The sequence below is a fragment of the Spermophilus citellus genome, assembly GCF_964194105.1.
Source record: "Spermophilus citellus genome assembly, chromosome: 4".
In the NCBI taxonomy this organism is placed as follows: Eukaryota; Metazoa; Chordata; class Mammalia; order Rodentia; family Sciuridae; genus Spermophilus; species Spermophilus citellus.
Window position 1 is genome coordinate 27,550,163 of NC_138185.1, and position 25,847 is coordinate 27,576,009.

Sequence of the window (25,847 nt, forward strand, 5' to 3'; positions counted from 1 at the left end):
GGGTTCTAGAGGCCGCTGGTGGCACCTCCCCACTCATACCTAGTCTGTGGTTTGGGCTTTAGGTTTGGCACCATAAGTGGGACCCTTGTCATATACCAAAGCACTCAGGATGGCTGCTGCTAATTCCCTCCAAGCAACCTGTATGAACTCCAATGTCCTCATTCTGGATTTTAATGGTCAAGGTGACAGTAATTTTCACGTTTCCAGATTTGCAGTTACCTTCACCACTGGAGAGAACACCACGGTAGATGCTGCAGCCTAGGGAGGCCACTGTGTTTGGGAGATTTGGGATGGGAAGCACCAAACCAAGTTCCTTTTTCAGGTGGCCTTGGTTGAAACCATGAGCCCTCTGCAGCTCTGAGAATCTGGGTCTCTCCAGAAGCTCCTCTGCCTCCCTTCCTGTGGTTAATGCCGGTTCCTGGTGCAGGGAAGGGGCCAAGCAGGAAAGTGCCAGTGACTGATATTGACTGCTGCGGAGGGGGAGGGAGGCACATTATGACAAGGCTGGCAGATTCAGTCAGTGGAAAAAGGTCCCACCCAAGACCAGGTGTCCCTCCTCCCCACACTGGTGAGGAAGCAAAGTGACGGGGTGGAGGACCTTCACCAGGCCACAACCATTGCCCAAGGTGCTGCAAGTCGGAGGTCAGCAGGGCAGATGATCACTGTGGGTGAGACCTGCAGCCCAAAGTCACATGCTGATGTTACACTTGTCCTCAAAATTTGCTCATTTGAAGACTCTTGCAAACCAACATGGGGGCTAGGGACGTTTAACACTTGCTTAGCATGCATAAGACCCTGGGTTCCATCCTCAGCCCGGTCATAAAACTAAAAAGAACACCAACATGGCAAAGGGCGCTTGTAGCCCAGGACAGCCACCTTTCAACCCTCGATTGGCCACACAGTTAGTGAAAAGCTCAGTGCCATTCTGACTCTGCTTCTTAGGCCAACATACCCGGACTGCACTTACTTGGGTTGGCATGAGTTGTATCCAAAGGAAAAATGCCCCCCCCCCCCCACTACAGATGTGTGCACATGGAGCACACAAAGCATGACACAACTGAGAATCACCAGGGAGCAGCCTGGGTGGCAGGGGGCAAAGGCCTGGGGCAGGAACAGAAGCTTAGCTGGTCAGGGCTGAGGAGTGGACTCCCAGGGCTGAGAAGGGCACACAGTGCAAAATTCTTTCTCCTGAAGGAGGGAGTGTCCACAGCCCAGGCCTCATCCCTCAGGGGCCTTTTGTGTAGCAGTTGTGACAAATGATATACTCTTGTGGAAGCAAGCAGCTGCAAAGCCCCTTCCTTCCCTGAAGAGGGGGAAATCCTCTGGTCACCTCTCGGGTGGCGGGAGAGATGTGGATGTGTCGTATGCCACAGCAATTTTCATGGAGGATGGAAGGAAAGTCCCCCCACCACCAGGCCAAGATAAGATTTTATAACAATCAAAGTCTACTTCAGTGTGAGTTTCCATACAACATGCTGGTGATATTTCTTCAATTTTTTTGGTTGTTTTTATTTTTTTTTTTCTTTAAAGTTCATTGATCGTCACAAAAACCCAGGAAATGCAACTAAGAAGAAAACAAATGTCCAACTGAGATCTAAGGACCCAGAGCAACGGAGGAGACGTGGCACTGGACCGCTGGGTGTGCACAGGGACAGGAGGACTGATCCCCACGGGGCAGGGCTGCAGCGTGGAGACACAGGAGGGTATGAGGCAGCGGCCAGGTGGTTATGTTAACCGCTGCACGATGACGGCGTTGAGCAGGTTGGCTTCCTTTAGGGTCTGGTTCTCGTCAGCCAGCTCTTTGTTTGGGAAGGTAGTCATGAGGACAAAGCTGGTAGCAGCCATGGCTGGCCGGGCGTCCACGATGAAGAGTCGGATGTCGCTGATCCTGGAGGAGTGGGGGTAGGCGGAGGCAGTGAGCAGGACCCTCCCTGGTGCCTACCACCCGGGCTCTCAGAGGACGAGTCCATCCAGAGACCCTTTCCACGCAGCAGCCAAGCTGTCAGTATGAGGCCAGCTCCCCCCCACCCCCGCTTCCTTCAGATGAACCCCAACATCCCCAGTGCGCTACCATGGCCGCCTACGCCTGCCCTCCCCCTCATCCTCTTCTCCCTCTTTTGTTATCAGGCCACACTCCCCTACCACATTCAGTCTCCCCAGAAGCTCTCTGCCTTCCTGCCGGGAACCCTGACCACACCATGGGCCTCAGCAGGATGCCTCTCCCAGGGCAGCCTCGCCTGCTCCTGGTTTCCACCCCACTTCAAGCAATGATCAAGTTTATAAATAAACACTCTGGGATGCGCTGGAATCACTGTCCCTTCCTGAGAGGCACCCGAAGCTCTTTCAGCAACTCCTCAGGGCCAGGAATCCCTTCTCTACCTGCTGCTTGTGTCCTGAACCTGGTATGAGAATCATGTCCCCAGGAACAGCCTCCTCCCTAGAGTGCTTCCATGAAGTTCCCTTCTCCTCCAACCCCTAGATTCTATGCATCTCCACCAGCTCAAGGCCTGGGGGTACACGATGCAGCCTGAGGCCTGGGAAGACCAGTCCTCACCAGTGCCCGGCACAGGCTTTCACCTGGGTGAAAGTATCCTTCTGGGGCTTCTGAGTGGACTGAAACTGAGGCAATAACTCAGGTCAGCAAAACTCCTCCTTCAACTCACACCTGGGCAAGCCTCCCGAGGCTCCAGCTCACACCTGGGCTTGTTACATGCCAAACCCTGGCCCCACATATGGGTCCAGGCTTGGTTGGCCCATGACTGATGAAATTTAAAGACATCCCTGCTCTCAAAAGAGGGGCTGTCACATATCTTTATTGGTGATAGCCCTTCAGCACCTCCCTTGCTGGTCTCTTAAGCTCTGGTTGCCTTACTTTTTCCATCTAACACACAGAGGAGAGTTTGGCCTGACCCATCCCAGACAGCCTGAGACAGTGAGCAGGTATTCCCAGAATTCCCAAAGACCAGATCCAGAAAAATCTTAATAGCCTAGTGGTTTTCAGAGGCCCTGGGGGAGAGAGGTGGAAGAAGCCAGGTGGGTGAGGTGCGGGCCCTGAACCCTCCTCCTCCACCAACTACAGCACTTCTAATTTGATCTCTTCTGTACCCAGGCTTTGGTATGATACCTCCTGTGAAGAAAGAATCTGGTGACTTAAAAATCCCAAGGATGAGGAACAAGACCCACAGGAAGGAGTGAGCTGCCCTTGGCACACTAATGGAAGAGGAGGACAAAGACTTCAGACTCGCAGTGCCCCTCCTCCCTGCCTAGGGAAAGCCTGTTCATGCTCAGAACGGCTCCCTGCTTCCCAGGCTCCAGGTCATTGCTAGCAAAGCCAGGCCAGGCCAGGCCAGGCAACACGTGGTACCTGTGGCTGTGGTTGAACTTCTGCACCAGCCTCCCGCCATCAGCAAGCCTGATCTGGATGTTTGTGGTAGGCTCTGACTCATCGATCAGGATGGAGGAGCTGGCTTTGGCTTCGTTTTCCGCCTGCTGGGCTGGGGAGCTCGTGTTCAACAACTGGGGGGCCGTGCTGAGGGGAAAGAGGCACATCAGCACAGGAACAGGGAGGGACTCGTCTCAGCATGCTGATGGACATCAGATGTGATCCTGGCCTGTGTTTGGTGCTGCTGATCTAGAGACCAGACAGGAGGAATCCCAGCCCTGAGGGACTCGCGGGCCCAGGAGAATCCACCCTAGCACCAAGTCACTGCTGCCTCCCTCTCTCCTGAGGAGGCTTGGGCCAGTTACTTGTCCTCACCTGCCCAAGGCCTTGAAGGGAGAAAGCCTGAGGCAGAAGAGACAGGCTCAAGACTGGAGGAGCCAACAGCAGCTGAGGGGAACACTCCATGTTTGTGGCAGAGGCAGCCTTGGCACAGTCTGGCAAGTGACCAGCTGGGATGAAATGTTCAGGCCCGCGCCCTCCGTGCGACCTCATTCATGTGTGTATCTCACATACATGTGCCCCCAAAGGCCCCATCTCACCCCCATCACTGGCACGAGTGCCAGGTCTGTTGGGATTCATTATACAGTGAACAGGATATGGTGTCTGCCAGTGTTGAGATCAAATCTTAGAGGTGGGTGGAGCAGGGTGTGAATTCACCCACTAGCTCAGTGACCTTGGGCAAGTTAATCAAGCTCCCCTAATTTCAACAAATGTAACAGGACTTTTTTTTTGGTGTGTGGTAGTGGAGATTGAACCCAGGCCTCACACTTGCTAGGCAAGCAGTCTACCCTTAGCTACATCCCTAGCCTTTTAAAAATTTTAACTTGAGACAGGTTCTAAGTTGCTAAGGTTGGCCTCTAATTCGTGGTTCTTCTGCCTTCTCTCTTGGGAGCTGGGATTACAGCATGTAACACTACACCCAGCAGTTAGCAAGGACTGGTAACCAGGGTTGAGGCTGCCTGTCTTGCTTAGTTGTTGTGAAAATTAAAGGAGAATTGCATGAAGTAGTCTGGGTGATGGAAATGCACATACAACTCACTCCCAGTTCTCCATGAGCCTTCTTGCCACTAAACCACCCACCTGCCTTGTTCTTAGCCTTCCTCCTAGCAGATGAGCTGGGCCAAAACTTTGCAAAGAAAGGTCATTAGGTAAGAGTTCGATGGCTTCTCCTCAAAAGCACCTAATTAGATAAGTTCCTGTACCTAACTCTTCCAATTTTTATGACCTAAAAAAAGCATACTTGCGGAACCAGGCATAGTGGTACCTGTAATTCCAGCAACCTGGGGGACTAAGGCAGGAGAATTACAAGATCAAGGCCAGTTTCAGCAACTTAGAGAGACCCTGTCTCAAAATAAAAATGGAAGAAAGGACTGGGGGTATAAGCTCAGTGGTAGAGTGGCCCTGGCTTCAATCCTCAATACCAAAATAAATCAATAAAAAAGGGTGTTTGTAGCAAATCCAACTGAAGGTGCTCTTCAAAGTGTGCTCCACAGGACACTTGTCCCTTCAGATACCTGCAGGAAGGTTTAGGAAACATCACATACTATTCCAGTGGCATCACAGGGCATTAGCATGTTCAGTGCCTTGAGAAAGGAGCAGTGACGGCATCTCATTGACTACCAGGCCCTTTTCAGGTGTTACACTTATTAACCTCCTGCAGCAGAAGTCAGGGAAACCAGTGTGTGAAACACTGCCCGGGAACAAAAAATAACAAAAAGTCAACATTCTTTTCTGTGAAAGTGAAATATAGGCTTAGAGAAGACAAACTTGAGCTCAGAGGCAAATGCTTGCCACATTTGTGCATAAGGAACTGCTCCTGCTCATCAGCCTCACAGCACATGGGATTCAAATGTGGGCAGAACCCACAGGTAAATCACACCGTCCCAGGCCCAAGAGACGCCTGGAAATAGTGCAAGTGCCTGTAAATGCCTCCTCTCTTCTAAAGCTGTTTTGTTCACTAGTTTTAGGGGCATTAGGCCAACTCTCCAACTAGACTACAGGCAGCAGACCCCTCAAGTTAAGAACAAGTCCAAGTACACATGACAGGTATTCATGTCATGGTACAGCATGATGAACACGAGAGCTGCTTATGAAGTACCTCTACCAAGCCAATTCCTACGCTGAACACTTCATACATATGAACTCACTTAGGCCTCAGCCCACAAGATGGCGGCTCATCACCTCCACTTTTCAGATAAGAAATGGAGGTGTAGTGGGGTCAGGCAAATTTGCCCAAGATATCAGTGTTGGTTTGAGGTAGAGCCAGGATACAAGCCAAGCTGTCTGGCTCTGGTCCTGTGCTCTTTTAACACTGTCACATTCTTGTGCCAGATCCGGGAGTCAGAGAGATTAAGGCCTGGATTTCAGGAACCTGACCCCAAGACTCAGTTTCCTCATTAGTAAGAGTTCAGCACACTCTCCAAGGTTGAGAAAATAGCTAAAAATATGCACTGTACCAGGCATATACAAAAATGTCTACGTGGCTGTGAAGAACATCTAGGATTCCTTCAGCAAGACGGGCAAGAACAGAGACTGGAGGGAACCCTGCGTGGCACTGACCAGCAATGTGGCCCTGGGCAAGGCCTGGCCTCTCCAAGCCTCAAAATCCTTATCTGTAGATTGAGGATCAAAATAGAATTAAAGGAGACAATGCATGGAAATGACTCAGTGCTCAGCCGACAAGAGAAAACCCCTCAAATAGCTGCTTACTATCTTTTTTCAAGATTCTGCCCATCATGTTTGCCATCACTTGGCAATAGCACTGTCTACCCATGGGCTGTAAGTGGAAGTCACCTACAAGGTACTCCCAGCCAATGCTGCTCTCAGGATGGATGGGGTGGAGGAGTCCATCACTGGGCCTCAGAGTGAGATGCTCAAGAGCATTAGTTCACCACGTAGGACAGATGCACACTTCTGTCCAAAGGACCAACCTGTATCTAGTTTCCTGAGAACTGCTCCCATGTGGGCTACTGCAAAAGTGAGGGCATTTCACCCAGAGGCTGGAGAGGCCGAAGCAGACTTTAGAAAACAAGGCATTTCTAGTATCTCCCTGCAAACACTATAAACATTCACAAGTCACAAGGAAACTGAGTCTCTCAGAGCAAGACCCTCAGCCACCTAACTGTTCATTGCCTTCATAGTGGAAAAAACTGGCATTAAGATACTTTCTTGTCATAATTTCAAATCCTGAGACTCAGCCAGGCCCGGTGGTGCACGCCTGTAATCCCAGTGACTCAGGGCTGAAGCAGGATTCAGTTTAAGGCCAGTTTCAGCAATTTAGCAAGACCCTGTCTCAAAATAAAAAAATGAAAAGAACTGGGGATATCAGTGGTAAAGCACCCTGGGTTCAACTCCCAGTACCAAACAAACAAGAATAGAACTCTAGCTGGTTGCTGTGGTGAACATTTGTAATCCTAGTAGCTTGGGAGGCAGATAAAAAAACCAAAATCCAAAACCCCCCAAATAAACAAAAACCTCCAGAAACATTTATTTCAAAAGTTACCATAAATGGTATATTTGTTGATTGATTTAAGTTTTTTACAGGTGCCCCACATCTAGAATGATGGGACTTCATGGGTTAATAACAAATGAAAAAAAAAAAAAAAAAATCGGGTGCTCTCCAAAGCTCATCACAGCTACCATGGAAGTTCACCTGAGAAAGGCACCCTCCAGTGGCAGATGGATGAGGCGAGCAGGCCAGCTAATGTAACTATTTTGGTTCCGGTAAGTCACAAACCACTGGTCTCTAGTGTCCTGAGGTCTGATTCTTGCTCCTTGGCAAGGATAGACAACAGGGAGGTAGGGAAACCAGGAGAGCACCAGCCAGAAGCTGAAAAGGGCCTCGCTGCTGGCACACCAGGCTCTGAGTCCTTCAGATGGCTGTGAGGAGAAAGGCAGAGAGGGTGTCCTGCTGTGCAGGAGCATGGCAAGGAATGCCAGTTAGAAGGCTTCAATACCAATCCCAGCTCTGCCACACACCAACCATGTGTCCAAGGGCAAGCTAAGAGCCAAAGAGCAGAGGCTTTCTGCGTGTAAAACCAGGACAGTACTGCCAAGAGAGGGTCACTTTGCTGAGTGCCTGTCAAATGCAACAGTTCCTTCAGAAAAACAGACAAAGTGAACCCATGGCCACGGTCAAAGCTGAGTGGGACCCTGAGAGAAGGCAGCCTGCCTATAAGGGTTGTTAATCCCAAAGCCCACACTCTCCATATTCTTCCTCCCATAAAAATAAAATCTGAATGCCTCTGAAAATGGTAAAAAGCTATCCACAGTGAGGACACAAGGTCTGCTGGGCCTGGCCAGTGTTCTTCCTTACCTGCCTAGTTTCTGGCCCTCACCAGTGAAGGCTTTGAAGGCTCCCTTGGGCTTTACGAAGTCCTCGTCCCGATGGTCCTCCATATCCAAGTTCACTTGCCCACCATGTGCTAACCTCCGCAGCTCAGCTGGCACCTCCCTGAGAAGGAAAAGGCAATACTGGGGCTTGCAGAGGGCAGGATGGAGTGCCACTGGTAGGGACCTGCTGCTCCAGTGGCTTCCTGTCTACCTCTATCTTCTCTTGTCTCCTTGGTCACAGTGGACAACTATTTCTTATTTTGCCATTTGGCTTTGCTCTAGACCCAAAGGGGAAAAATGGACACAATATTTTTGGAGCAGATCTGTTCATCTGTATTTCAACTGTGCTAAACCTGCTTCAAAAAATTTATTTCTCAAATCATAAATGTTTTGCCTCATTCTTTCCTATCGCCATCTCATTCACTTATTTGGAACTCAAAGGAGGGCTTTTCTCTCACCCTCTGCGGATAGACTCCAGAAACTGGGCATTGGCTGGGTCTTGGTAGCTTCTGAGTTCACCATTGTCCAGGCTGAATCCACTTTTCCAGAGCTTCAGCACTACATGAACCTGGGATGACAGGAGGTAAGCAGTTGTTATTATTTTTGGTACTGGTAACTGAACCCGCGGTACTTTACACTGAGCTACATCCCCAACCTCTGTAATTTTTTATTTTGAGACGGGTTTTGCTAAGTTGTTGAGGCTATCCTTGATCCTGTGATCCTTCTGCCTCAGTCTCCTGAGTTGCTGGGATTTCAGACATGTGCTACCAGTCCAGCAGGTGGTAGGCAATTAAAACATTGACAGGAACCTGGAAAGAACACTGATTTGAACCTGCAAATCAGTAAGCTTTTACTATTTCACCACGTTATTAAACAGACAAGCAAACATACATATACACATGTGTGCAAAGGGAAACCAATCAACAACAAAGCAAATAAGCATTAACCTAAAGTAAGAAGGTGACCCGGTACAAGCTGGGAGCGTTGGCATTGTATTAAGGAAGCCTGGGGTTGTGTCCTGACTTTGCCACTCACTGGTGAGTTGGCTCTGAGCAGATGACAGATGACTCGATTGAAGCTGTGGCCTGCTCCTCTGTAGGACTGCCAGTGTGGTTGGTAGGTAGCTAGTGTTTTAATAAAATACCCTGGCAAATCTACTCCTGGACTATTTTGCAATCATTAAAAAAATGATGTCTACAATGTCCGTCAACAACTCCCTATGTGCATTCTCAGAAGAGTTTAGAAGGCTAAAAACAAATGCCTTAGTAACTGCTGCCACAAGAGGACAGGATTTTTACTTTCAATTCTGACTGACTTTTTTATTTTGGAACCAAATCCAAAATGATTTAAACATATATTATACAAAGTTATATTCAGGCTGGAGTTGTGGCTCAGTGGTAGAGCACTTGCCTAGCATGTGTGAGGCACTGGATTCAATTCTCAGCATAAAAATAAAGGTATGGTGTCTATCTACAACTAAAAGTATATTTTAAAAAAGGAACCATTCACAAGGCTACATGAAAGTGTTTGTGGCATAATATTAATGTTTTAAAAAGATTAAAATTTATTCATATGGTATGATTGCAAATTATAGGAGAAGGTCCCTATGCATATGGAAAAAAGTACTGGACAAGTAATAAGGCAAAATAGAGAATCCCAGATACAATGTCCATATGCCTCAGATCCATGGAATGCCCAGAAAACTTCATTTGGCCACCCCCCCCCAATCCTTTCTCACCAGCCCCTTGACCAGCCAGATGAGAGCCACCCCAGTAAGCCCCTCTATTTAGACCACACAAGGACACCATTTCTACAAACCCCCCCCCCCCCCCTCTTTAAGAGGCTGCTGGTTCACATACTACACAAAACTAATCCCTTTCAGAAAAAAGGGCAAAATAGCCCCCAAACTTCCCCGAGGAAGGCGGGCACACTCACGTCTTGGCTGGAGTGCCGCCTCCTTTCCCCTGCCACGTAGGCAGATTCTTCTTCCGGTGCTGCCCCAAGGCGATAGCCACCACCTGCAAATGGCTATAAAGGACAAGTTCATAAACACCTGGTGATAGGGCTTAGATTCAATGATGCATCTTAGGTGAGTGAAAGAAAAGAGGCAGGGATTCTGATCACGCTTATTCACCACTAGATGCGCTTTCTCTGAGTAACTCAGTGCCCACAGGGCCAGGCACTATTGCAGATGAATTAAGTAACCAGGATTAGGGTAAAAACAGGAAAGGGGAGGGGGAGCACAGTTAGATGAAATAGCTATTAAACTCTAGTTAATTACAGCCATGTAGGAATCCAGGAGCAGATAATTCCAAAGTCTTTTTCATTTCCCCAAAGGCAGAAATTCAGATTTTATATCAAATTTTATATCAAATTGGTGGCGATTAAAGTCAATTAGAACAAAAAAACCCCTGAGTTGGTCAAATTGGATAGGCCAAGACAACACGCCTGCAGGACTGAATCTAGACCGCAGGCCAAAGGTTTGAAAATTTTGCCCCCAATTGTGGTTGCATGTTAAAGGATGGGAGAAACTATACTAGTTTTCTGCATAGGAGACCAAGTAAGCAAACGGGGAGAGAAAACAAACCAGTCAAGACTGACTGAACAAAGTCTCCTTTTCCAGGCGAACCCTGGGTCTTACGGGCACAGACAGGGACCTTCATGCTCACTCTAGGTTTACTGGTCTCTCCCGGGCTCTTGGTCACTCGTTCCACAGCTACAGCTCCATGCTCCTTGGCACCTTTAAAGAGATCATCCACCAGCTCGTTGGGACTTCTCTTCCGGGGAGGGCCAACAATCTGCTGTCCACTTCTCTCTGAGCCCCCAGCATAAAACCTGTGTAGAAAATAAGCTTCTAACAATAAATGCACACAGAAAACAAAAAGAAAACAAACACAGCATGCACTAGGTTCTGGGCCCACTGGAGCAAAGGGCACAATGCCCGTCTTAAAGGAACTTACTGGCTAGTTGGGGACACATACAACAGAGGCAGGCAGGCACAATGCAATGTGAGCAGCCATGACGTCAGAAAGGGGACTCAGGCACAATGAGAGGGGAGGACAGCCACGGCTTCCTACAAAGGCATCTTCCAGGCTGAGTCTTGAGGATGAGTTATCAGGTGAAGGGGTCAGGGAAGGGCATTCCAGGCATGCACAGCACCGTGCCAGCACAAGAGCATGCCAGCCGGGAACCATCCGTCCCCCGCGCCTCTTCAATAGACAGTAACTATAGTCCTAGCCAGGTGAGGCTACCTCCAGTAGCTCTGGGTTAATGGTGGCAGTGGCAGGGTTAGTACAAGCAGCTAGGCTCCAGCACTGGCTCTGCCACTGTGACCTGGGTAAGCCAGTGCTCTATTCTGGACACTTTCCTTGTCTTTGAAATGGGAGGGAGGAACCACATGCCCTACCTACCTGCTCCTTAAGTCAGGGTGGTGAGGTTCAAATCAGCAGATGTATGCAAAAGAACAAGCAGAGTAATGCACACACGTGAGGTGGTGTGACAGCACCAGGAGCTCCCCCAAGACTCACCTCACCATTGTGGTGACACACACTGGAGAACCAGAGGAGATAGTACTTGAGAAGGCCAGGGAAGCCCAGATCTCAAATACAAGCCCCCACACAATCACATGGGGCTTGGTAATGGGTTAAGGGTGGCTTGAGATTAAATTAGTAGTTTTTTTTTTTTAAACTTGAGCCTGAAAACCAGTTGTCATGTAGCTGCCTTCTTATCACTCTTAGTCACAACCAAGTCACAAAACCTAGGAAAATTAGTTCCAATCCTCTAATTCCTAGAATTCACCTGGGAAAGTGAAGCAAAGTTTAGGTCCTTACAGGGCAGTGTCATTTCAAGTCTGAAATGCTGAGGGGCCAAGGGAGCTATGGATGTGAAATAATGAGGGCTGGAGAGGAAACAATGGAGGCCATTTAGGAGTCCAGCATTCACATACTTAATGACAACACATTTCACTCAAGGAATATAAAACCCTAAAATTAACGTATGTTACTGAACTTTGTATTTAAATGAAGGTTCTGGGGAACACAATATAGGTGAAATAGAAGAACACATATAATTTCTCAGCCCTCTTGCCAAAGACTAACCAATTCGAGGAAGCTGCATTTCCATGATTACATACAATGTTTCTTAGGAATATTTGGTGGACCGAGGCAGACCCATGGAGAACCAAAACCCATAAAATGAGGCTGAAGCCAGTTTATTCCCATTCAGTCCAGCTACAGTTCTGCTCAACAGACTGTAAGGTTTTTACTAAAGGATCTCCAAGCCTTGGCTTAAGAACTGGGAGCCTAGGATCAAGAGCCTTAGGAATATGCATGCCCTTGACCTGGTATTTCCACACCAGGAATTATTGTAAGAAAATAACCTGAAATTGGGTCAAAGATTAATACACAAAGATGCTCACTGCACTGATATAAATTACTGATATTTATAGCAGTAAAGAAACTGGAAACAGCTGAGGATGCATCTCAGTGATAGAGTACTTGCCTAATATGCTCAAGGCCCTGAATTTAATCTCCAGTACTGACAAAAACAAACAAACAAAACCCAAAATACCCCCAATAACAAACAAACAAACAAAAACTGGAAACAACCTAAATGTTGGTTAGTCCACATGACAGATTTTATTTAGCCACTGAAGTTGCCATGTGTGATGGCACATGCCTTTAATCCCAGAGACCAGGGTGGCTGCTGAGGCAGGAGGTCATCATGTTCAAGGTCACCCTACACAAATTAATAAGACCCCGTCTCAAAAAATTAAAAGGACTTGGGATGTAGGTCAGTGGCAAAAAGAGAAAGAACACGCTCATGAAGAATTCTAATGACATGAAGGGCTTAAGACCTAGCATTTATCCAATAAAAGAAACCAAAATCTGATCTTCACCTTGCAAAATACAACACAGGACAAAGACCCATTGGGAATATACCAAAATATTAACTGCAGTTATCAAAGGGTAAGTGAATGTTATATTTTATATTAGTTCATATTTTCCACAATGGACATTGTTTTTAACTTTTAGGAATGTTCTAATAAAATCAATCTGTGTGTGTGTATTGGGGGAGCACACATTTAGAAGCCTATTACTCTATTTATTATGTGATGTACTGCTTTATCTGTACAAAGAAAAAAGCTGGAAAGAAATACATCAGAAGTACTGACACCCGGTTATGTCTGTGTTGATGTGAATGACTTTTTCCTGTCCCATAATATTCATCAATAAATACACAGTTTTAAAAACAATTTAACAAGACAAACCCATACAATCACAAAAGGGTGAGGGAAAAGTAACAGGGGACAGGGATCACTTCTAAGCTACAGGGAGTACGGTTAGAATGTACCCCTATCCCCAGCAGTAAGACTAACAGTGACCCACATGTGTTCCATGTCCTGCTCTAGGTGATCTAAGCACCACTGTGGGATGTGCCCCATCAAAAACTTACCTCTGTCCTTCCTCCTCCTCCTCCTCCTCATCTTGGTCATGAATGAGGTCTCTGAAAGATGTCACCCTATTATCACTGGAGACACAGAGAGGAGCAAAATGATTTTGGGGAGTTTAAAGAAGATAACCCCATCACCAGCTTCGGAGTTGAGAACAATGGAATTAGAGATATATGTATGTGTGTGTGTGTGTATATATATATACACATATATATATGTATATATATATATATTTTTTTTGTGTGTGTGTGTGTGTGGGATGAGAAGCTGTATGTAGATGAGGGTTAACTTCCCCTAAGCTTATTTGTAAAATAATGTGGCATTTATTTCTTCAAAGCCACACAGGACTGAGAATAAATTAAAAAGTGATACTATGAGGTAATATCATAATATTATGATATTATGGGGAATCTAACATAAGTTGTCCTGGGAGGGGGGCAATGAGGTCTTTACGTCTTTAAAAGCATACTACTGGATAACTGTTTTCATAATTTAAATTTTAAATACTGAGGGATGTCTGCATGTCAGGCACTGAATAGATGCTGGGTCTGTACAGATCATCCCATAATAGAAGAGACGGGCCAGGCAACCATCCATTAAATTCTGTGCCAGAGGGGCCCAGAGACAGTTCATAAGGCCTCATAAATATGAGCCTCTTTAGAGGGAATGGGAAGAACATTAAAAAATACCATTCCACCCCCCCCCCCAAATCTAGGGACATTCTACTACTGAGCTATATCCCTAGCCAATTTAAAAAAAGAAAAAAAATATTGTTTTAGTTGTCAATGGGCATTTATTTTATTTATTTATATGCGGTGCTGAGAATCGAACTCAGTGCCTCACACATGCTAGGCAAGCGCTCTACACTAAACTTCAACCCCAGCCCCTCCAGTCAACTTTACTTTTTTATTTTGAGACAGGGTCTTGTTGGCCTCAAACTTGTAATCCTCCTCCCAAGTTGCTAGAATTACAGGCATGTGATACCACACCCAGCTAAAACACCACATGTGGACTAGTGCCAAAGAACTGGTAGGCAGGCAACCAGGTGCATGAATGGTGGTTAGGCTGGTGGGCAAGGGGACTGTACAGCATTACAGGGAAGCTGCATATGCAAATATACAGTCACACACTGCAGGAAGGATGAGGAGCTAGGAAACAGAAATGAAATGAACATGAGGGTGGGCAGCCTCGGGAGAAGAGAGGCCCTGCTTGCTTCTGCTGCAGGTCAGTTAAAAAAAAAGGTGTTTATTAATACTTAGGAAAAAAGCATTGTTGTGCAGGTGAGGACAGCACACTAACAGAGGCCTGAGGAGGGTGAACTCTCTCCTCCAACGCTGTTTTACACTACTATTTTCTTCCTAGTTTAGTTCTCAAGAACAGGCTTAGTTTTTCAAGGACAATAAGACACAAATTTTATAGATGAAATATTTCTGTATTTCTCCCAGGAAAAAAAATAGCTTTCCTAGAATATGGGGAGTAGAGGCTAACAGAGGTTTCATGAGGCCAGACAGGAGGAGTTGTTTACAAAGATTAAATTTCCAGCTTCATCTTGAAGATTTTTAAGGAGATAATGAGAATAAGAGAGGCTCTGAGCTTCCCTCAACAAGAAGTGAGAGAATCCCTGCTTGAGCTAGCTGAACAGCCTACTGGACATTCCTTCAGCTAAATACACTACAGTTCACAAGGATCTGAGTGCTGACATCTCTATGGTGCCCAGACAGGCTACTTCTACTTGCTCACCTTGGGGGAGTTCAGAGAGGATCAGCCCAAAGTCTCCTCCAGTGATATGGTTAGGATAAGTATCCATGGGAAAACCCCTCCCCCTGTTGCTAAACTCTTTCATACAGACACACGTATGTCTGCTTGAACAAGTCACTTGCTCTGGTTTTGGTTGGAGGTTTTCTCCTCCCCCACCCAAATCCACACATCTAGATTTTGAAGGTATCTGACAGATTCTGGTGTCAATGTATGTGAATCCAATCCCAATTCTGCCTCCTACTGTAGGATCTTGGGCATGCTATTTAAATTCTCTTAAGTCTTCATTTTCTCACGTGTAAACAGTAATAACCCCAGCATTAGCTTCCTGGGTTTTCTGTGTATGGCTGAGGTACTGATGGAGAAAGAGTCCTTTGCATACTGTGGCACATTTAAGTACTTCTCTTGAACAGCAATTCTGAAAGCATGGTCCTTGATCAGGAACATCAACATCACCCGTAAACCTATGCAATGCAAACCTCCTGAATAAAAAAACTCTGGGAAGGGTACCTGGCAATCCAGTTTTAAGAAACCCTGCAGACAATTTTGATGCACCCTCAAGTCTGAGACCACTGTTTTGGAGTAATGCTCTGAGAGTCACCTTATGGCATGGACATCCCGGGCATATTACCAACGTTAGCACAAAATCCTTTATTAGATCATATTTTCAGTTTTTAATCTGGTCATCTTGGTTCTGTGAGGCAGCATCTTCCTGTGAAGATGGAAATATTGTATCTGTGTGGCTACTGAACATCTGAAATGTGGAAAGTGCAAAGAAATAACTGAATGTTTTATTCAGTATTTTAAACTTAAATAACCACATTAGGCTAGTAGCTAACTTACTGGACAATTTAGTTCTGGAGAATCTGACAATGGCAGTCCCTGAAATCCTAATAAATTATACATCTTGTTAGATAAGAGAGGAAAAATACTGGAAGAAACTGTTACCTCTTGCCTGATCAGCATATAGGGGACAGGGGTGGGAGGTGCTGGGTAGTGAGACAGCATATGGCAGTATAAGCAACTGTAGTTTTAGACAGACTTCGTTTGAATCTGTGAGTTACTCAACCTAAGACTGAGCACCATGACACATGAAAGGAGAGCACACTGTCTATTCCCAAAGCTGATGACAGATATAAGAATACAGGTGGGAATACCTGGACGAGTTAGACAGATGGTAAGTGTTCCTGAAGTGCCAGCCCTCCCGCTTCCAATTTGCTTAGGGAGAAAAAATTAAGTTAAATATCAGGAAGAGTTCAAGACAACACAGGAGATGTCACCCAGTAGTAAGTGGGTATGGTCAAAGTGAATGAATTAGAGTTGCAACTGGAGTTCTGAAGAACAGGACTGTGGAGTACTGCTCAATAGAGAGGTGGGAGTGGAGATGAACTTGGAGGAGGCAGAGGGCAAGAGTGTGGGCACTCACTCAGATGAGAGGCTTGAGCAAGGGCAAAACCAAAAATAAGGCAGTGCCGGGACACCAAAGAACTTGGTTTGGTTGGAACAAAGGTGAGAAATGAGGAAAAGGGGAAAGCCTAGGAAGGTAGTTCAGAAAGATGTTGAGTGCCCACAGGAGAAGCAGTATGCTGCTGGGGATGAGAGCCGAGATGCTGGAGGCAGAACAGCCCTGACCTGAAACCCTTGTTTTACTAACTGTGCGATCTTGGAAGAAGCCTAGCTCTAGTGTCCTCATCTGTAAGATGGGAACTGTAACAGTACTCAACTCAGGGTTGTTGTAAAGACTAAAAAGGTATGTATGGAAAGGCTTACCTCAGAGCCTGGCACCTACTAAGTGCTCCATAAACGTCAGCTGTTATCACTGAGGATTTTACACCTCCTTCCATAGCAAGTGCTAATCTTTTTAGGTCTACTCCTTTAAGAATGTAATAAAAGCTATGGACGCTTTTACCAAAAAAGGTATCTGCCAAAATACATACAAACTTGTGCCTATAATTCCAGTTAATCTGTAGAGCAACTCATATCCATTCCACAGACTTCTCTTAGGAGGAGTTCACAGGCTCCACATCAAACATCCCTGTCCTAGAGTGACGGAGGAGCTCACTGATTGTGGTTACAGGGCAGTCGTGGCACCATAAATGGAAGGTGAGAAGATGACAGCAGCAGGTTAAGTACTCTGCAACAGCCAGGTCAGCGGGGAAGCAGGCACTCCTCAGATCCCTTCGGGTGCTAGCACAAGTATGGCTTATGGTGAGAATACAGTTGACACTTTCCTACTAGACAAGGACAATGACAGAACAAACAGTGCCTTCCCTCTTCCTCTTCCTAGGCTTCACCAAAGTCCAGTACCAAAACCAAGGCTTAATCAAGACAACGGGACAAGGCCTCTTAGGCCTAAATGTGTGCCTAGTCTTTCATTCCTTTCAGGCTTACTGTTAAACTCTATTTCCTTGATTACTTTACTTTAATGCTTATTTTTAAACATATGCATTTGCTGTGGAATGGGACAGGGTACAAAGAACCAAGAAGTTGAGAACGGACGCCCAAAATGATAAAACATAAAATGAGAACAGAGATAACATATACTGTGCTCTAAGTGCTACGTAGGTACTGATTCATTTAATTGTGTGGCAGGCACTAATATCATTACCATTTAACAGGTGGGGAAAACTGAGGGATTGAGATAAGTAATCTGTCTAAGGTCACAAAGCTCTGAAGTAGCAGAGCTGGAATTTAAACTTGGCAGTTAGGTTCCTGAGCCCCTACTTTAATGAACACTGTCTTGAGGGGACTTTAGGATAATACAGAGGAGAGGAGTATACCTGTGACTGGCATTAGAAACTAAGTTTCTAATCCTCTCCCTTGGTATTTCTGACACGTCAACATCCCAACAGTGATCCACGATAGATATCAAAAGTTTATGTTCCAGGAAATCAGCCACCTCTACCAGCAGCTGCAAGAATGACCCTTATCCTAACAACCAATCCCAGGCAGTAAAATCCCAACACGCCATTACTAACACCTCACAGCTTAACACCTGCAAATAACTCAAAGATCACTTTCCTATTAACTCTTTTCTCTGGAGATGGGAGGCTGAGAAAGATGTGAAGGGAGCAATGAGATTTGGACTTTGTGTTCCTTATTCAAAGGGAGGACATGGCCTTAAACTTCAGATGCACTCAGAAGACAGACAATTTACCACATCATGGCAAAGAAATATCCTTTTTGCATTTGGGGTTGAATTCAAATTCAAATAACCAGCACTGTCCCACTCTGTTGATCACAAGAGTGATCTGCCATGGGAGGCAAGGGGCCAAAAAAGTGATGCAAATGGGATCCCAGAGGTTAACACTGTGTCACCTCCCCAAATCAACTTTGGAAGGGGTAGGTTACACAGGTTAATTTTCTACAAGACTTGTTTTTATCTTTCTTCCTTTTTGTGACTGTCCAGGGACTTGTGCATGCTATGCCAGCACCTATCCACTGCATCCCAGCCCCTCTTTTCATTTTGAGCAAAGATCTTGCTAAGCTGCCTAGCTTGGCCTTGAACTTGTGATTCTCCTGCCTTAGCCTCTGGAGTAGCTGGAATTACAGATGTGTGCCACTATACTAGTTAACAGCATTATCGGCCATCCCAAAATATCGAAGCAGCATCCCAAAAGGCATCTGACCTAATCTCTTTACATCTACAGTGACACTGAAAGGAAGTCGTCTGGCTTCTGCTTAACAATGTTAAGAGATGGAGTAGTCACTCCCTGTGTTTCATAAATGAAAGGCCCTCAAAAATCTTAAAAAATAGATTCTGTAGTTTTTCCCAGAATTAGATTATAACAACACTTGGGTAAGAGTTACACATGCTTCTCCACAGGAAATGATGAGGCTTTCAGGGAGTTATTAGTCAACACTTGGTCTAATTTTCTCACTGGAACCCAGTGGCTCACAAATCCAGGTCTGAATCCTCTAATAAGTCAGAAACTAGCTCCTCATTACTGCTGCAAACGCTCATGTAGCAGGAAGTGAAGTTGGCCCTTACCTGGGGGCTGTGCCTCTGGACACTGAACTGGGGGTTGCCTGCGAAATGGTCACAATGTCTTCATCTCCTCCGTCCTCGTAAAAGCTCGCTAGCGCGATCTGAAACAGAGAGGTAGTACCTTGGGACCCTTAAAACAGTCCTTCACCTAATACATATCTCATCTGAGCACAATGGAACAAAAATATAGACACAGCCTACACTTACAAGATGGCTTGTGTCTGGGGCCATAGAAAATTAGACCAAAAGGTAGTGGATGAACTGTTAGACTTCATGTCACCCGAAATTCCACCCACTAAGGGGTAAAAAGGGCAAGAAAAAAGATACTCTTCATTCATATTTTACAAAGTAAAAGCAGCATGTATTTATTGAACATTTATTTATGTGCCAAATTGTTTTGAGCACTTGACACGTGTCAATTCATTTATTCCTCACAGAAACTCATGTGATTAGTACTATTACTGTCTCATTTTATATTGATACAGAAGCACTCTGAAGTTAAGAAAATTGCCCAAGGTTATGGTTACTAAGGAGTAGAGCCAGGTTTGATCCCAGGCAATATGCTCAGATCCTCATTCTTAAGTGGAGTCCCTCCAAATTGCCACTTTTCCTTTCTTTCTGAAGCCCAATTTCTATCTTCCTCCCCCCTCTTTGGTACTGCGGATTGAACCTAAGGGCTTTACCACTAAGTCAAATCCTAAACTTCAGATGCACTCAGAAGACAGTCCTTTTTGCTTTTAATTTCGAGACATGTCTCCCTAAGTTGTGATTCTCTTGCCTCAGCCTCCTAAATTGCTGAGATTACAGGTTACACAGATTACACTGTGCCTGGCTCCTAGTGTCTTACTCTGGGAAATGGGGACACCTGTCCCATCAACCCTGCATACTGGATAAGATGATTAAGATTTAAGCACAATCACATCTTAGCTCTATGCATACAGAAGGACTATATAAGAGTCCTTTGGCCATTTGTGACTATATGTCTCTCACCAGCTCAATTACACATATTTACTAATCATATACTCTGCACAAAGAAATAAGAAAGAGCATTGAGGTCTACAGAGATGATGAAGACACCACTCCTAATCTAAAGGAGACACTGAATGTATATAGTCGGTGTACAGGAGGCACCAGGCCAACATGGGACATATCAGCCTGTTGGGAGGTAGTACATTATCTTTAAACTTGAACTGAACTGACATTCAGAGAGCCTGCATTCAAGTCCTGGCCCTGCTGGGTAAGTCACAGCACATACATGAGCCACTTTCTCCACCTGGAGCGACACAATGAGATAGATGACCTGTTGACCATTATACTATGTGCTTTCAGGAAGAAGATTTTCTATTTCACACTTCTGCCCAGCACAGGGCCTTTGCCTGTTCAGGTATGTGATGCTTTAACTCTTACTTTTGGGAAGCAATTTAAGTGGTGCTGTCAGCAGATCCAGTTCAAATCCCAACTCCACTACTTACTGGCTGTGTGACCTTGGGCACATTCCTTGTCCTTTGGGATGTTAATTCCTCATCCATAAAACCGGGCGAGTCTTTACTTGTTTGGTTAGAATCAGATAGAACTGAGTTCCGATTCTATCTCCCACTTGGAAGCCAGTAAGGCCTTCCTTGAGCAAAGCCACTTAATCTCAAACCTCAGCTGTAAAACGTGAAGGTTAAATGACATAAAACATGTAAAGCAGTTAGTACAGTGCCTGGCTTGTGGTAAGTACTCAATAAATATTAGTCATTCATCATCATCTACCTAAAACGTAGGCTGGCCAAGAACATTTATGCAACTCCTTCTATAATTAATTATTGAGGGCTTCTTACATGCCAGGCATTGTTCTAGGCAGTGGGGGTTCATCAGTGTGCAAAAATCCCTGTCTCATGAAGCTTGTCTTCTTATTCAACAAGTATTTAGTGAATACTTAATACGTGCCAGTGAATTAAATAGTAAATTCCAAGAAACTCCCATTTTACAGTTGAGTTAACTATGGGGAAGAGGCTCCAACCCTGCACCACCTCCCCAGGGGTAGTTTCTCCCAGCATTAGGTAAGAGGGGGCGTGGGCCAACTCCATGGCCAGGTTCTTCCCTCCGCCGCCGCCACGTTGCGGCTACGGAACTGAAGGATCGCGTCGTCGGGAGCGTGGTTCCACCCAGGAGCCAGCGGCTCCGACCCTCCCGGCCTGCGACTAGCGCCCGGCGCGGCAGCCACGCCCCCAGGCGACCCCTCTCCACCGCGGTGGCTGCTGCGGCAGTGCGCGAAGTCTAGCCAACGCCGCGAGCGGGAGAGGCAGAGGGGAAACAGATCCGGCAGGGCAGGCCGGGGCTGGCCCGCGTTCCCCGACTCCCAAGCGGGGCCGGTGACGCGTGGCCAGCGGCCCTAGCACCATGAGGCCTGAGTCGGGCCCCGACCGGGCAGGGATGACTATGCGCTTCGGCCGCCTCGGGCTTAAAGCGCCAAGCGCCCGCGCCCGGCAGTCCCCGGCCCACCCGATGCGGCCCGCCTCGCGGCGCTACCTGCAGGTCCCAGCCGGCGGACTCGAGGAAGAAGCGGGCCCGGTCCTCTTCGGTGCCCGTCACCGCCACGAACTCCCTCAGCGCGTCCTGTCGCTCCGCCGCCATCTTCGCCCCGTGCGCGTCTCAAACCGCTCCGGCTACCGCTGCACAGCCCCAAACCTGCTGCCGCGTTCCGCTCAGCGGTCAACACAGCCCAGACGCTGGGCGCCCGCCCGCAGGCCCCGCCCCACGCGGTGCCTCACGCAAAACCCTCCGTGCGGAAATCCCCGCCGCTCCGCGCCCTCTGGAGGCGGCAGCGCGGACAGCAGCTTAACGGTGGGAGTGGGCGGGGCGGAGGATGAGAGGTGGAGCAGGTCTTCCACTCCCTGTGGGAGGAAGGTCCCTTAGAGAAATGAGACTCATCATCTCATCCCCTCATTTCACTCGTCCATTTATTTACTTGTTCAAACATTTCCTGAGGCCTGGCTATGGCCTGATGCGCTTCCAGGGTTATGGATTTGGCAGGGAACGAAGTTGCTGCCCTCTTATTGCTTACAGTCTTGCAGGGGTGTGGGGGTTGGGGGAGGAGGGCGGTGCCCAGACCTTAAATCTGTCAATTCTCTACTCACAACCTTTCCATGGCTCTTTGTGTCACTTTGCACAAAAGACAGTCTCATGGCATGCAAGACTCTTGTGAGATGAGCCAGCTCCTCCATCTCATTTTCCCCAGTTCCCACTATGCTCCCGGCTCTAGGCACCTTGCTCCTCTTGCTGTTCCTGAAAGGTGCCAGGCATGTTTTGGCCTCAGGACCTTTGCATTTACTGTTTTCTTGTGTTGCTTAGAACACCATTTCCTTGCAGCTCAGCAAAGTACTCTCCCACTGCTTCAAGAGCATGTCTTCAGACATAAGTCTATCATTTAGGTACTCAGCTTCTTTTCCCTTTTGTCTCCTGCCACCCTGTCTGAGACTCTCTTCCCTTTGTCACCTCCTGATTCTTCTTCAGGTCTCTGTATAGGTGTCCTCTTCTTGAGAATCCTTGAGACACTCCTCAGCCTCTGTCCAAACCCTTCTTAATAAAGTTGTTTTCTTGGAAACTTTGAAATATAGCTGGGCTCAGTGGTGCACACCTGAAATTCTGGCTACTATAGAAGCTGAGGCAGGAGGTTGGCACGTTCAAGGCCAGCTTCAGCAACTTAGTGAGCCCTGTCTCAAAATTAAAAAGGCTGGGGATGTAGCCTTCAGTGGTAGAGTGCTTGTTTAGTATGAGTGAGGTCCTGAGTTCAAACTTGAGTACAAAAAAAAAAAAAAAAAAGGAGAAAACAAAGAAAATTTGATGCACATTAAAACTGTGCAAAAAAGGAAACTTGACATTTATCTGTCAAGTGTGTTAGGGTCCTGAAATACCAGTTACTTTGGAGGATCACAATTTTGAGGCAAGCCTGAGCAACTTAGACTCTGTCTCAAAGTTAAAATTTAAAAAGGAACTGGGGGGCACAGCTCAGTGGTAGAGTGCTTCCTCAGCACACACAAGGCTCTGGGTTTAATTCCCAGTACTGTGAAGACAAACAAAACAATAACAACAAAAAAGTATTAGGGTCTAGGTTTGGTTATTATGAGCAGGTTTTCAGCTTTACTGGGTCCTGGCAGGAGTCATAGGAGGAGGGTTTTTTTTTTTTTTTTGAGGTTTTTTGAGACTCATTTCCATTTCAAAACCACCTAGCCCCACCCCTGCTCCTCAGCCCCTACTCCCTTCATTGCTTTGCCAACTCCATATGGCCCACAACCTCATGGAAAGTTCAAGAGGTGGAGGCTCGCTCTGGACCATGCTCATGCATGACTGGAGACTAACAACAATGAACCCCAGCTTAAAGATCGGTGGTATCTGGGCATGGTGGTACACACCTGTAATCCCAGGTACTCAGGAGGATTGCAAAATCGAGGTGGTATAGTGCTTTAAGACCTCAGCAACTTTGCGAGGTCTTACTTAGCAAGATTCTGTCTCAAAATAAAAAATGAAAAGGGCTGGGGATGTGGCTCAGTGGTTAAGTGCCTCTGGTTTCAATCCTTGCTGCAAAAAAAGAAAGAAAGTAATGTGTGGTGATTGGCTCAACTGGTATTAGAGACTGAACCTGGTCATCACCTCTTCTTCAGTTTGTTCCACTGAGGGGAGTCCTTTCTCAGGCCAGGGGACCCCTCGTGTCTCTCCCAGAGGCCTTAGGACATCTTTCCCCATAATAGTACCTGGCAGTTATGTTTACTGAGCACTTACTATGCCCTAGACACTCTTTTTTTTCCTAATCTTTATTTTGTTTATTTATTTTTAAGTGGTGCTGAGGATCGAACTCAGGGCCTCACATGCGCAAGGCAAGCGCTCTGCCACTGAGCCCCAGCCCCAGCCCCACCCTAGATACTCTTAAAAGAGCTTCAGATTTACTACCTCATTCATTCTTGTGGCACCTATGGAGTGAGTTCTGCTATTATCATTTTATCAGACCTCCAAGTGGGCTTGAATCCAGGTATCTCTTGCCTCCACTGCACCACTCTGCCTCTCCTTGCCCCATGGGTCCCTGATCACCAATTCCTTTGTCTGATTTCTGCCGGAAGCTCCTGACATTCTGACTAGAGGAATTTAGGAATTTGATCAGAAGTGGATGTGAGGGCATGAACTTGAAACTACAATTACGTAACACTTAGATCTAAGTGTCCTGAACAAAACTGGGTGTATACATGCTTATAAAATGAGGAAAATACACAAGCGCAGGAAAACACATGAAATTGTGCAAGCCCACCCTGGATCCACCTCCAGTCCAGCTCCTGACACAGCCTTCTATAAATATTGGGCCCTCAGCCCAAGTCCGGGATGCTTCTCACTCTCGAGACAACCCGTCTGCTTCCTTGAAGGTGTATCCACTTTCCTAGATAAACCTCCGTCTATGCCTTTGTGTGGCTTGTGCTGAAATTCTTTTCTGTCATGGCCAAGAACCCCATGGGTCCTGAGTTCAGTTCCCCCTCTCTTCTGGGACTCCTCAGATCCTTCAACAGAGACATCTTTTCTCCCATGACAAGATGACACTGGACCCTCCAGAGGCTTCTGCAAAGAATGTTAATAATAATAATAATAATAATAATAATAATAACAAAAACAACAACAACAACAACAACAACAGTTATTACTTTTCGCAGTACTGGGAATTGAAACCCATGGTTCTCTATCACTGAGCTATACTTCCAGCCCTTCTGATTTTGTTTTTATTTTGAGACAGGGCCTCACTAAATTGCTCAGGCTGGCCTTGAACTTGTGATCTTCCTGCCTCTGCCTGTTGAGTGGCTGGATTTAGCTCCTTTATCTTCCTGATTCCCTACTATCAACACTTGTCTCTGGAATATTAGTACTTGGAGGAGTTTTGTTATTATTGGGGTGTCCAGGTGGGGTCCAGGTCCCTGGTATCCCAAAGAATTGAGCAAAATCCTCACAAGTGACAGGCAAAGTACAGATTTGCGGAAGGTGAAGGTGGAAGGCACGCAGAGTGGACTCAGCAGGAGGCCCCGGTGTCTGGAAATCAGTGTCTTACATGCTGATGTGCTGAGCTGTGGGCTGTTCTCTTCCCTCTGTGGACCTGATTGAAGACCTTCCCTGTTTGCTCCCTTTGGTGACCTTATGATACCTGACCAGAATAGTGTCCAGTTTCCCCCCATGGGTTAATTAATTAATTAATTTTTGTTACTAGGGATTGCACCCAGGGGCACTTCACCACTGACCACATCCCCAGCCCTTTCTATATTTTATGTTGAGCCGGGGTCTTGCTAAGTTGCTTAGGGCCTTGCTAAATTGCTGAGGCTGATCTCAAATTTACAATCCTCTTGCCTCAGCTTCCTGTGTAAGCAAAAATAACTCCAAATGGGGACCGACCTGGGATCAGCAAGCTGTCTTTTCCAGGAGCAGTGGAGTGGCACATTTTCAGGGGTGAAAATGGTGACTGGTGACAAGAGGGGGTCTGTTTTTTATAAGTCTTAGTGTGAATCATAGCAGAATGTTTAGTGTGACTTAATCATTAGGGACTTGGGAAGTGCCGGCTGGGCAGTCGGGAAACTAGTTGTGCAGATTATAAATCTTTTATTTATTTATTTATTTATTTATTTATTTATTTTGAATTTTTTAATGTTTATTTTTAGATTTTGGTGGACACAACATCTTTGTTGGTATGTGGTGCTGAGAATCGAACCCGGGCCGCACGCATGCCAGGCGAGCACTCTATCACTTGAGCCACATCCCCAGCCAGATTATAAATCTAACTCAGGAAAACAGCTGGAGAAGCTCAAAGCCACTGGGGAAGGATGACCGACCAGAGCCCAGAGCCTAGTGTTTACCTCCTTCTCTCTGGA

At 46.5% G+C, this 25,847-nt stretch overlaps 1 protein-coding gene across 2 annotated transcripts; it reads right to left on the minus strand.

The window, feature by feature from the left end:
- Nucleotides 1-1,456: 1,456 nt before the first annotated feature.
- NSFL1C (NSFL1 cofactor) lies at nt 1,457-21,644 on the minus strand. Of its 2 annotated transcripts, XM_081291720.1 has the most exons (9): nt 21,484-21,644; nt 18,973-19,070; nt 13,229-13,303; nt 10,444-10,609; nt 9,710-9,802; nt 8,233-8,342; nt 7,758-7,895; nt 3,365-3,529; nt 1,457-1,888 (listed from the first exon to the last, which is right to left on the minus strand). In XM_081291720.1, exons 1-9 carry the CDS (start codon nt 21,586-21,588, stop codon nt 1,726-1,728), a joined length of 1,113 nt encoding a protein of 370 aa, XP_081147846.1. In that variant the 5' UTR covers nt 21,589-21,644; the 3' UTR covers nt 1,457-1,725. The 2 variants fall into 2 exon arrangements, with proteins under 2 accessions (XP_081147846.1, XP_081147847.1); XM_081291721.1 differs by lacking the exon at nt 13,229-13,303.
- Nucleotides 21,645-25,847: the final 4,203 nt, after the last annotated feature.

Bases quoted from the DNA above. Each gene is read 5' to 3' on its own strand.
- NSFL1C (XM_081291720.1), bottom strand. From the start codon at position 21,588: ATGGCGGCGGAGCGACAGGACGCGCTGAGGGAGTTCGTGGCGGTGACG. The intron at 19,071-21,483 runs GTAGCGCCGCGA...TCTCTGTTTCAG, and splicing joins CCGCCGGCTGGGACCTGCAG to ATCGCGCTAGCGAGCTTTTA. The intron at 10,610-13,228 runs GTAAGTTTTTGA...TTTTCTACACAG, and splicing joins GAGGAGGAGGAAGGACAGAG to GTTTTATGCTGGGGGCTCAG.